Source organism: Chiloscyllium punctatum, chromosome 48 (assembly GCF_047496795.1).
Source record: "Chiloscyllium punctatum isolate Juve2018m chromosome 48, sChiPun1.3, whole genome shotgun sequence".
Lineage (NCBI taxonomy): Eukaryota > Metazoa > Chordata > Chondrichthyes > Orectolobiformes > Hemiscylliidae > Chiloscyllium > Chiloscyllium punctatum.
Window position 1 is genome coordinate 58,001,948 of NC_092786.1, and position 12,990 is coordinate 58,014,937.

The 12,990-nt window shown below is 45.6% G+C and overlaps 2 protein-coding genes across 9 annotated transcripts in view; both read right to left on the minus strand.

The window, feature by feature from the left end:
* Positions 1–2,819, minus strand: part of LOC140469081 (CTD small phosphatase-like protein 2) — a 92,700-nt gene extending 89,881 nt beyond the window's left edge. For 3 of the 6 annotated variants that reach the window (XM_072565339.1, XM_072565340.1, XM_072565343.1), the window contains exon 1: positions 2,667–2,786. The gene's annotated coding sequence lies outside the window, so the exon portion shown is untranslated. Of the gene's footprint in view, positions 1–2,666 lie in introns of all 6 variants that reach the window. The other 3 variants (XM_072565338.1, XM_072565341.1, XM_072565342.1) reach the window with 2 other exon arrangements.
* Positions 2,820–9,762: 6,943 nt separating this feature from the next.
* golm2 (golgi membrane protein 2) overlaps positions 9,763–12,990 on the minus strand; it is a 93,601-nt gene continuing 90,373 nt past the window's right edge. For all 3 annotated transcript variants that reach the window (XM_072565336.1, XM_072565337.1, XM_072565335.1), the window contains one exon: positions 9,763–12,820. In XM_072565336.1, the coding sequence (XP_072421437.1) occupies positions 12,738–12,820 (83 nt within the window). In that variant the 3' untranslated portion in view covers positions 9,763–12,737. The remainder of the gene's footprint in view (positions 12,821–12,990) is intronic.

Sequence of the window (12,990 nt, forward strand, 5' to 3'; positions counted from 1 at the left end):
GGGGGGGGCGGTGTGTGGATGTGGGGGGGGGCGGTGTGTGGATGTGGGGGGGGGCGGTGTGTGGATGTGGGGGGGGGCGGTGTGTGGATGTGGGGGGGGGGCGGTGTGTGGATGTGGGGGGGGGCGGTGTGTGGATGTGGGGGGGGGCGGTGTGTGGATGTGGGGGGGGGCGGTGTGTGGATGTGGGGGGGGGCGGTGTGGGGATGTGGGGGGGGGGCGGTGTGGGGATGTGGGGGGGGGGCGGTGTGGGGATGTGGGGGGGGCGGTGTGGGGATGTGGGGGGGGCGGTGTGGGGATGTGGGGGGGGCGGTGTGGGGATGTTGGGGGGGGCGCGGTGCGTGGATGTGGGGGGGGGGCGGTGTGTGGATGTGGGGGGGGGCGGTGTGTGGACGTGGGCGGGGGGCGGTGTGTGGACGTGGGCGGGGGCGGTGTGTGGACGTGGGGGGGGTGCGGTGTGTGGATGTGGGGGGGGGGGCGGTGTGTGGATGTGGGGGGGGCGGTGTGTGGATGTGGGGGAGGGCGGTGTGTGGATGTGGGTGGGGGCGGTGTGTGGATGTTGGGGGGGGGGCCGGTGTGTGGATGTGGGGGGGGGGGCGGTGTGTGGATGTGGGGGGGGGGGCGGTGTGTGGATGTGGGGGGGGGGGCGGTGTGTGGATGTGGGGGGGGGCGGTGTCTGGGGATGTGGAGGGGGCGGTGTGTGGGGATGTGGAGGGGGCGGTATGTGGATGTGGGGGGGGGTGCGGTGTGTGGATGTGGGGGGGGCGGTGTGTGGGGATGTGGGGGGGGGGGCCATGTGTGAATGTGGGGGGGGGGGCGGTGTGTGGATGTGGGGGGCGCGGTGTGTGGATGTGGGGGGGGGGGGGCGGTGTGTGGATGTGGGGGGGGCCGGTGTGTGGGGATGTGGGGGGGCGGTGTGTGGATGTTGGGAGGGGGCGCGGTGTGTGGATGTTGGGGGGGGGCGGTGTGTGGGGATGTGGGGGGGGGCGGTGTGTGGATGTGGGGGGGGGCGGTGTGTGGATGTTGGGGGGGGGCGGTGTGTGGGGATGTGGGGGGGGGGCGGTGTGTGTACGTGGGGTGGGGTCGGTGTGTGGACGTGGGGTGGGGGCGGTGTGTGGACGTGGGGGGGGGCGGTGTGTGGACGTGGGGGGGGGCGGTGTGTGGATGTGGGGGGGGCAGTGTGTAGATGTGGGGGGGGGGCGGTGTGTAGATGTGGGGGGGGGGCGGTGTGTGGATGTGGGGGGGGGCGGTGTGTGGATGTGGGGGGGGGCGGTGTGTGGGGATGTGGAGGGGGCAGTGTGTGGGGATGTGGGGGGGGCGGTGTGTGGATGTGGGGGGGGCGGTGTGTGGGGATGTGGGGGGGGGGCGGTGTGGGGATGTGGGGGGGGCGGTGTGTGGGGATGTGGGGGGGGGGGCGGTGTGTGGATGTTGGGGGGGGCGGTGTGTGGATGTGGGGGGGGGCGGTGTGTGGGGATGTGGGGGGGGGGGGCGGTGTGTGGATGTGGGGGGGGGGCGGTGTGTGGGGATGTGGGGGGGGGCGGTGTGTGGATGTTGGGGGGGGCGGTGTGTGGGGATGTGGGGGGGGGCGGTGTGTGGGGGGGGGGCGGTGTGTGGATGTTGGGGGGGGCGGTGTGTGTGGATGTGGGGGGGGGGCGGTGTGTGGGGATGTGGGGGGGGGCGGTGTGTGGATGTTGGGGGGGGCGGTGTGTGGGGATGTTGGGGGGGGCGGTGTGTGGGGATGTGGGGGGGGGCGGTGTGTGGGGGGGGGCGGTGTGGGGATGTGGGGGGGGGCGGTGTGTGGATGTTGGGGGGGGCGGTGTGTGGGGATGTGGAGGGGGCAGTGTGTGGGGATGTGGAGGGGGCGGTGTGTGGATGTGGGGGGGGCGGTGTGTGGGGATGTGGGGGGGGGGCGGTGTGTGGATGTTGGGGGGGGCGGTGTGTGTGGATGTTGGGGGGGGGCGGTGTGTGGATGTGGGGGGGGGGCGGTGTGTGGATGTTGGGGGGGGCGGTGTGTGGGGATGTGGGGGGGGGCGGTGTGTGGGGATGTGGGGGGGGGGCGGTGTGTGGGGATGTGGGGGGGGGTGTGTGGGGATGTGGGGGGGGGCGGTGTCAGCGCTTGACTGTAGTGTCCGGGGCTGTACCCGTGAGGGTTCGGTGGGGGGGGGGGGGGGGGAAGCAAAAAGGTAAATCCGTCACTTATAACCCCCCCCCCCCCTCAAAATCAAACCCGGGGCCTGACGCGGTGTGCGCCTTACCCCGGCCGCGGCTTAAATCTAAACCCAAGAGCCTGAACCGCCTGAGGCCTAGAGGCTGCACCGAGTGTCAGCTCCGCTTGGAGCCCTTCAGCCTGTACCGCATCCCCAGGCCCTAAAGACAGCCTCGGGCTGGAGTGATAGTGCTCCCCGGGAGGAAGCGGCTCGGTTTGGGATGGGGGCCGGCGGTAGTGGTGGGTTGGGGTGGGGGGGGGGGGTGTTTGTTGTGGAGGGAGATGGTGGCGGCCCCTCCCCCTTTGCTCTCTCTCTCTCTCTCTCCTTTGTCAGTTGACGGGGAGGCGGGAGGCTCTCGGCGAGAAAGCCGCGGAAGGAAAGCCCCAGCGTGTTCCTCCTCCCCCCCCACCACCTCCTTCTTCCCACCCGTCCATTCATCCCTCCCTCGCGAGGTCGCCTTACCGGGCTGCCGGCGAGGGCCGTCTGTCCAGGAGGTACGGGGGCCGCTTGCTGTCGCTGGGCCGCCGATCGCTCGCTGTTTACACTCGCCAACATTCGGGCGCCATTTCCCGCCGCCGCGCACCACACACACAGGGAGAGACGGCGGACCGGGAACCCGGATGCACCGCGTGCCCGCGCACGCCAGGGGGACGCGCGGGCACAGCCGCCCGTGCGCGCGCCGACCACGCCCCCCCCTCCTCCATACGCAACATTGAGTGATACAGTGCTGGACCCCGGAAGACGGTGCATCTGCAGGTTTGACACGGAGATGCCGGTGTTGCTCTGGGTTAGACAAAGTTGAAAATCAGTTAATCATCAGGTTATAGTCCAATGCTGTCTTCGGCTAGTACTTCCAAATAAACCTGTTGGACTATAACTTGGTGTTGTGTGATTTTTAACTGTGAGGAGAAAGTGAGGACTGCAGATGCTGGAGGATCAGAGCTGAAAATGTGTTGCTGGAAAAGCGCAGCAGGTCAGGCAGCATCCCAAGGAGCAGGAGAATCGACGTTTCGGGGATCAGCCCTTTAACTTTGTCCTTCTGCAGATTGTCATCAGCACCTACACATTTACCAGCTTCCCCCACCCCTTTACCAGCTCTGGGGAATTGTCATACTGAACTCAAAATCTTGACTCTATTTCTCTCTCTCTCCATCAATTATTTTTATTGAAGAGGAGCCGTGTCGAACCCGGTAAGTTACCTTTGTCTCTATACGGACGCTACCATCCCCTATTGAGTTTCCACAGTAATTTGTTTTTGTTGAAGTGCAGGCCTGTCGGACCTTTCTCTACAGACACTGCCGAACCCATCGCGTTTCTCCGGCACTTATTTAAATTCAGACTTCCAGCATTCATTTTTGCTTTGCTTGTTTCAGATGTTACACTAACAGCCAAATTCACTTTGTACCATATACAGTACTCCATGGTGTATAGTGGCTGCTCTTGTAGAAAGGGAAGGGGGGCTAGAAGTTATTCAGCTCGACTCAACTACTTTTTCACTCCCACTACTTATGCTATAACGAAATGCGAGAGAAACTCAGGGCTAGAGACGTCTGTAACGATGAGAAAAATAGTCATACGGAACTTAAACCCTTAACTCGGTTATTCTCTCCACAGATGCTGTCAGAGCGGCTGAGTTTCCTCAGTTTGGGGGTTTCAGATTTCCAGGAACCGCAGTATTTTATTTCTATTTCAGTCTAACTCTACGTACCATAAGAATTCTGACGAAATGACAATTGGAAAAGGGCGTTCAAATGGGATAATCGGGCCCCCCGGCTCTTCGTAAAAGCTAGCCATTGTCCCCAGCCCTGACCTTCTCTTCCAAGTGTTCTCAGCTTTCTGCTATGATCGGACAAATGTTTTTGTTTTCTCTCTCAGCTCCATATATCGTTTATTTCTTCCCCTTCCCTAGCATACATCCTCAGCCTTTTCCCAGCTAGAGCGAAGAATAGTCACTGGACCAGAAACATTAATTCTGCTTTCTCTCCACCGATACTCTTCTCCCCTCTCTCCTCCCCCAATCAATTTGTGCTTTGTTTGATTTCTAACATCCCTAGTTCTTAGGTTTTTCTTGTGTCATTCTTCACCCCCCAGAAACTGTTTTCCTCTTTTTGATTTACTTAAATCAGCATAAAGTGAAAATATCAGAAGTTTTTCGACTACGGATGTTGAATTAACATTCCGAGTTTGGTAAGACTTCCTCAGAACGTGTCAACTTTAAATGTTTTCTGAAGGAGGGCTCTTCTGAGAGATAAGGTTCCTTGCTGCTATTAAAGCGTCTAATTAAATCAGTGCTTCTCCATCCCCAAATCTTAAATAAAATGAAAATACTAGAGAAACTCTGAAAGGGGAAATTTAAAATCTATTACATAGTTATGACTGGAAATGAAAATTTCATCCACATACAATTGGAGTAAAGTCAAGCTTGTCAGACTGTCCGTTGGGTTTATAAATGAAATCAAGCTAGAATCAACGTATTGAATTCTGCTAGATTCTCTCCCTCACAGACTTGATGCTTCAGTGTAGCGAATGTAAAATAAATGCTAGAAAAATAGTAATTAAAAAGTTGAGAAGTTTCAACGTAACGAAGTACAGAAAATTCTAGACTACATATAATGAGCAGGTCTGGTAGCAGCCGTAGAAGGACGTGGAGTTGGTAACAAATCTTGCTCTTAAATGCCGATTTCCAGCCTTTTTCAAAATTTGCTTCAGATTTGTTTTACTTTTGTAACAAACATTTCAATTTTAGATAGAAATTAACTTCCACTTTATATGTCAATTATATATTGGAGCATAAATATTGCAACGGTAAGTCACTTACATTGAAATGTTAATTCTGGTCCCTCTGGGCTTCTCCAAGAATTAGCTCGTAGTTATTAGTTCACGAATATCATTCAAATCACTTTGCTTGCATTCCAGGCCTATTTAACTGAATTTAAAACCTGCATTCGTGGTAAAAAGGCATGCTGCAAAGCTGCTAACCACCTCCTTTCAAGTCAACTCATATACACTTCAACAAATATCTAAAAATATTTTGGATTGCTTTAGGAGCAGCACAATATTATCGGTCGTTGTACTAGCATACACGTAGGCTGGAACAAACACAAGCAAATACTTGTGACAGGAAGCTGCCGGTGAGTTTGGATTAGTTAATAGCTCAGCAATACAACTCGTTATCCGAGTTGAGTTTTCAAACAGTGCAGTTACAAGAATGACATATCAGATCAAGCAGAATTCGGTCCAGTTTTTCCTATTAAAGCATCCAGGTACTGGGCAAACTGAGAATCATAAAATGGTTCCTTGTGTCTGTATCATTTCTTTGAAAGATCTATCTAAATCAACACCACCATCATCTTTCCCCACCCCAGCTTTTTCCTCAAATCTTTAAATTCTGGAAGGGGAAGTATTTTATTACATTTGATTGTTTTTAAAAAATGGGGTACAGTTGTGTTAATTACTAAAAATATTTTTGTCAGCTACACTCTTACCGCCAATAGTCCTAGATGTGGGATCTGATTACTGACCCTCCTGCTATTAAAAAGTTTCTGCCTACTCTTCCAAACCCATTCATGATCTTGAAATCTCCTCTTGGGCATTGTTCTAAGAATAATCTTAGATTCTCCACCTAATTAAGTCCCTCATTGCTGGTACAATTCTAATAGATCTTGTTCGTATTCTCACAAAGGCTTTACTTCCTTCCTTCAGTGCTGTGCTCAGCATTGAATAAAGCTGTAGTTGAGGCTGACAGAATCTCCTACGTACTTTTCCCACCCCAAAATGGCCTTCGAGTTGTCCTATTAAAAGAGACACCATTTGATTTCTCTATTGCTGTACTATTTAATTGATATTGCATCAAGTTTTCTTAGCAGTGTTCACATCACTTTACATTTTTATCCATTGTGTCTGTCCATTTTATCACAGTCATCCTCAAGTTAGTTACTATCCTCTTCAAACCGTCTACATAAGTAACATTTACATCAAATAGAAGTGGTCTTAATACTGATCTTTGGGGGAAACCACAATATGCTACTTCCCAGCCCGAAAAATAATACACCACTGTCTTCTCGGTCTGTTCAGCCAATTTTGTATCCATGTAACTAATATCTCTTATCTAATGGATTTTAACTAAGCTATCAAATCTACAGGGTGATACTTCTGTCAAAAAGTTCATCTAGTAATTAACTGTGCTGCTCTAATCAATACCCTCCAATCTAAAACTTCAAAGAACTTAAGATAGTTAAACATGATGTTCCATGATAACAAATCTCTGCTGACTCAGTTTGAGATGATAGCATGAGACTACCCAAACCAAGCATGGAGCAGGTGGATGTGCATTGTCAACAAGAAAATTTGATTAATGAATGAAACTTACCATCGACAGTACTGCAATTCTTCATCTTTTTTGCAGATGAAATTTATAATTGCATCTGAAGGTTAAATTACTACAATACTGTTGAGGAAATTTCCAATTGCCATGGGATGCATTACCACCTGACACTACATCAGAAATAATGCAGACTAGTTTTTCTCTCTACCCCATTTTTACTACAAGCAACAACAGCTACTTTTAAAAGGGATTGTGAGCAGTTATCTGTCACTGGATGATGTCACACTACTTGCTCCTGCTAACTATAAACTACTTTAGGGAAAAGCTGGACGTATCAGTACAGAAGGGTAGGAAACAATCTTTTTAAAAAAGGAAAACCTACAGACATTTTTATTGCTCATAATCCCCATATTATCTAGTCAGAAACCTATCCAATTCTGATCTTCCAGTAGTTTCCAATTCTGGTTGGCTGTATTCTAGGTGGTTTCACTGCAACAATTTCTCCCTCCAGTCACCCGGCCTCCACATTCCCATAATTTGTCAACTCAAATGTCCAAAAATAGAGCTCACTTGATCATTGAAAAGTAAGGACTTACAAGCAAATTGGATAATACTTCTTTCTCTTCAGTTAGCATTTCTTTGCCAAAGATTTTGGGAAATTTATACTCCTTGGCTGCAGGGCCATATATAGCTAGTCAGCCTATCCATAATCAGCAGAATCTCCCACAAGAGTACACAAGGTATAATCATTACTGGGAAAAAACTGGATATATCCTTATCTCTTTCATTCTGGTTCTTCTCTAAAAAGGTATTTATCGTAATTCTGTTTTGACGTCTCTAGGCACCACAATCCACGATCTGCACGTGGATGAGGCTTGTAGAGGGACCTCCCTCCAAATTTCACAAAACGTATGCAATGGCGTCCCTTTATTCTGTTTACCAGTGGTCAGCTCTCCATACAACAAAATATTCGGCAGATGACTGACCCAGGCAATGTGATCTGCACAACACTATTGTCTTTGTAGGAAGATGGCCTTGGTGCTGGAGATGTTGGCTGTTTCGCGCACTTTACGTTTAAGATTATCATCCTGCCTCGAGGACACTGAAACCAGCACTGATAGAACTATTCCAGAAGGTGTCCATGGCCCACAATTCTGTGGATATACTGAAGGGTGTTTGCATAGCAATGACTTAATCGCATTTTTAAATGATTCTCGAACTTGAGCAACTACTTTCAGGAGCTTCTTAAAATCCCAAATGCAGCAATTCCTCATTTATCTCATCTCTAAAATCAATTCCAAGGATGATATAGTGAAAGGGATTCTGGGCTTTACAGCCAGGGATGCAGAATACAAAAGTAAGGTGTGTTAAACCTGCATAAAACATTGACAATACTCTATTGAGGCTTAACCAAAGAAGGTGAAGGCATTTGAGAGGATGCAGAAAAGATTCACAAGAATTATTTTAGGGATGAGAAATGTCAGTTAGATGGATAGATTGGAGAAACTGGAGCTGTTTCCATTGAAAAAAAGATTAAGACACGATTGGATAAATGCTCAAAATCATGAGCAGTCTGAACAGAAGAGAGAAACAGTAGACAAACTGTTCCTGTTGGTAAAAGATTCAAGAACCAGTCAACATTCATTTTACAGATTGGCAGAGGAAGAGATTACATTTATAAACAATGTCTCAAAAATTAACCATCTTGAGACCAATGGATTTAAAAGACATGGATTCTAGGTATCATCCTATCTATTTCAAACAACCCTCAAAAGGACTTCAACCTTATTTAAATAAGACCTTACTTGCAGAAACTTTCCCCCTTAAGAGCTTCACGATCTTGCACGGTGTTCAGCTCATGTCATTGCACATTAATTTAACCAGTAAAAGTTTTGTATAGTGTTCACTCTGTACTGTAAGTTGTTTTCCATATAACAATCTCACTGCATCTTTAACAAAAGATCAAATACTACTTACCCAAACTCTTCTTTTTAATAGGCTTTGCACAACTCTTAGCATTAATATTGTGCATGACCCTTCTGTTGTCCATATCAGCTGCACACAAACTCAACCACTTGTCTAAATCTGTCTTCAAACGATCAATTTATTCTGAATCGCTAACCTTGCAGATGTGAACATTTGAGAATGGTTCACAATGTTGAGCATTTCTAAATTCACTGAACTTTGACAGACTGGAAACAAAACTGCCTTAAGAGACTTCCCTTTTCATAAAGCAATAAAAATGTTAATTACCCATACATTATCTGACATTGAGAGTTTCTATCTTTTCTGATTTTGATTTTTTTTGGGTGACAATTTAACATTAGATTTTGCTGAAAGACTGGTGTAGCCTACAATCAGAAATGGTTAGTGATAGGTTCAGTAATATAATACAAACTTAATAACAGCAACCAATAAACAAGTTGTAATCACTATAATACAGAAGGACAACAGGTGTTGTTTAACCCAAACAGTACTAAAATCATTTAAAATAAATATCAATACAGGCACACACCACTGGAGAACAAGACAATAAAGTAATTTCCCCCAACAGAAATTCCTACTAAATTGAATTTCAAGTTGCAAAGTGCATTGTGAAGCTTATCTTCCAATTGGAACTCAAGAAAAGCTAGAACAGGAGGGCAGCTGCAAAGGAGGGCAAGAAAATACACCTAGTTCAAGATTACAAAAGTTCTGTGCCATGAAAAATGATCAAATACTGAATGAAGCTCTATGTAACTACAGCTCATTATAAATCAGTCAAACTTCAGTAATCGGGAGCACTATTGCATCTGAGTCAGAAGATTCTGGGTTCAGCCCCATTTCATGACCGGAGATCAAAAATCCGGGCCAATAGTCCAGTGCAGCAGATGGGATGCTTGCACTTTACAGGCATTAAATGGATGTGCCATCTCAGCTGGACGTAAAAGATCCCATTACACATTTGAGGATGTTAAGATCATGGAGGTGAAATATTAACTATCCACAGATGCTGCGTGACCTGCTGGGTGGAAGTCAATGCTTGTAACCATTTAGCACTGATGTAGCTGCAGTTGCAAGAGATGTCCAAATATTGTATCTTTCTCTTTGCCAGAAGTTTTAATTCATACTACTTTTTTTTTTAAAAAAAAGTTCTGAAATTAATGTGCATTTTATTTCCATGAAGTTTCTGGCAGGCAGTCCAAACAATGTGTATACATTAATCAATAGCATTTCACAAACACACTCTCCACATCAACTCAAATAAATCATTTATTCAAATTATTGTAAACAAATCAGAGAAACAAACCATTTTACCATGCAGCATCTTACAATTTTACAACACAGATGTAACATTTCAGAAGCACAAAATTCAATGCAATTATTTAACTTGGAAAACGAACAACCCCAGCCCTCCCCAAAAAGCTGCACACAGAGGCAGACCTACTGACTTTTGTTTATATTCCTAAGTTTGCCAATTACAGAATAAGATACCCAGAGCAAGTTAGAAACTACATAATTTTAGTAGAATGCTTCAGATAATGACCAGAACCACAAAATAAAGTAATTGATTGGCCAGAAGGTTCATTATGAGCTGTATTATCCACTTAGTTATGATTGTTAACCACTTAATTAATAATTCATATTGCATTTCTTCATGTCCACTCAATGACATTGAGATCCCACAACTGTGGAAGATGTATCATTCCTTTTGATGGCTATGTTAGCCCGCATGAAATTACAGGAAAACACCCTGAAGCTCTGCAGTGACACATTATTTTTCAGTCTATATTGCAGAATTGTTTTTTAAAAAACGAGTTTGTTTCTACTCTTTGAAATCCCAATTCTTTTGCTCTGATCATAATTTTTCTGAAGCATAAACTTTGCAACCAAACTTATTATACTTAATGATCATTCTAAAATGAAGATATCAAATTATTGGAAATAGTACATTGCAATATATTTCTCGCCTGACTATATTTCCCAGTCTGCTAATTCACAGTATTTTTTGCCTCATGCTTCAAGAGCAAGTTAGAGATTTTACATTTTTGTACAATGCAGAGGCTCTACAATAGTCGCTTTAAATGAGATAGTGCAACATTTTACTGTTTGCTGAATTCTATGGTATTGAAAGCATTAATTACTTTCAGCTCCACAAGACATTGTTTATTTTTCCCCTTATTCTTATGTGGATATTAAAATAGTGAATAAAACTCTTGTCATTTAAACAATTTCATGAGATTAACGGAAGATGGGAGAAGGGAGCTGGAGCTGGTCAGTGGCTACATCTCCTACCTCCGAGCTGGAAGGCCTTGGGTTCACTCATTCATTGCAAGCCAGGATTGTTAGGATGGTGAGATTTCCCTTTCTGCTAGCCAAAGAGTTGGCAGCAAAACATTACTGCTGATACTGGTTGCCCCTCAGATACTGAAGTGGTCAGGGCTGGGACTACAGACAGTCCTCACTGACCAGGACCCTAGATTGGGAGGCAGACTATATGTTGAAAAAGGGAACACTCACAGGGGCCACAATTCTTTTTTGCAGGCGTGTACTCAATGTTGAAAAGATAGCATTGATAGAACCCCACCCACTCAAGGCCCAACTGGGTTACTTTCAGCAGTGCACTTCCAATGTTGGAAGGAAGTCGTTCAGAGACGACACTACCTGCACATCTTCCTACATGAGGCATTGACCCTGGCTTCCCCTCAGCCTAAGCTCCCCCAGCAGCCTGCAAATTAGCATTTACAAATAATCAAGTGGGAAAGTAAGGGCCAAAATTGGGTTAGTATGGGTCATCCTGGCCTCGCATATTGCATCAGAGCCAACCAAGAAGTCTTGCTTCTCCCCCAAAAACAAAACTTGCTGCAGGAAATGCAAAATTCTTCAAATTGTTGGTTGGCCACAAAAGAACCCAGCCACTGATGTAGGCAGCACCACATGCAAAGGTGTCAGCCCCCAGACATAAACGTCAGGAGGGTGAGTAGCAGGAAGGCATCAAGATGCAAGACAATGGCCAAACCCAAAAACAATGTTGATATAACAGCCATCAACCAGCACTGTGGCAAGCCTGTGTAACATTGGTAAAACAGAGAGAGAAATAAGTGGCTAACTGTATCTTAAGGAATGAAAACCATACCAGGACATCCATGTACAATAGGCTTATACTTTATTTAAATGTCAGTATATGTAAGACATCAGAGCCAATCTTTGCTGAGCAGAGTAGATCATGTGGTGTCTTAATGTTTAATCCATTAGGAAACATCAGTAATCTACTTACCATAGTAACAACAACCAGCCACAGAGGGTCATGCTTCACCAGTTTTCAAAAACGGTTTTCTTTTAAAATATCATTGACCTCCCCCCATAATCCTCCTTAGATCCAGAAACATCTCCACAAAAGTGTTAGTTATCTATGCCTGTTGTAGGTAGCCTTTCCAAATTTCATCGCTATTATTTTTAAAATTTATACAGCAATAAACATGTTTTGATGGAAGCAACAAAAGTAACATGTGAAAATTGACATCCAAAATGTTTCTATTGAAGACTTTTCATTGAATTTCATCTGCTGCACTGGGTTTGTTAATGACTGCATGTATCTATACATTCTTCTCCTGTTGAAATTAGAACGCATTTAAATCACTAGAATAGATTTACACAGTCAAAAAAGGGATAACATTTACTGTCTTCACAGCACAATGCGAAAACTTCACTAAGCAAATTAAATCTTGTAGAGACTGTACAAAGCAAAATGTTTCAGCGACTCCATTAAGTTGTTTTAAATATAGTCCTTTAAACAGATCAGTTCTCAAATGCTACTTTGATTAACCTGAAATATAGCAGTCATTTTGCTGATATTATATTTATGCAATGGTTTCATGAACTCCAAACCTCAAAACAAAAACTAAACTTTGTTCATAAAATTTTCAAAAGTACAAAATATACAAAATAATGTACAGAGGTAAATGAAATTCCCTCCTCCAACCCCCTCCCCCACAAATGTTTGCAATTATAAATCAATCTAAACAATTTGCTTGTAATTTTTAACAAATATTAGTTTGCATCACCTTCTATTTCACCGGACAGCAACACCAGAAGTGCTCAAACTTATCAAGTAATGCACTTGTTAAAAGGCCATGGCATACTGTAAAATGATTTTGCATTATTGCGTCAAAGTCACACAACATTCTTTCCACGGCCTATAAACTTGGATTCAGTCTCATGGCAGACAGTTACAAACCATCAGCTGCAAAGTGGCGATTTTCATAAACAGCAGGATTGTTCACGTCCCCTTGAAGATCTTGTTCCTCTTCATCTGTCATTAGGAATGAGAGAATTAACAAAGTTGTTGAAGTTCAGAAATAGTCTCATTAATGGATTTACAGTACACTTTTTAAACATTGGTCCAAATTGTTAACTATTCAGTCATACTTCATTTTTCAATGCGAGAAAATAAAGCAAATTAAATTATATTTAGGAGAGATT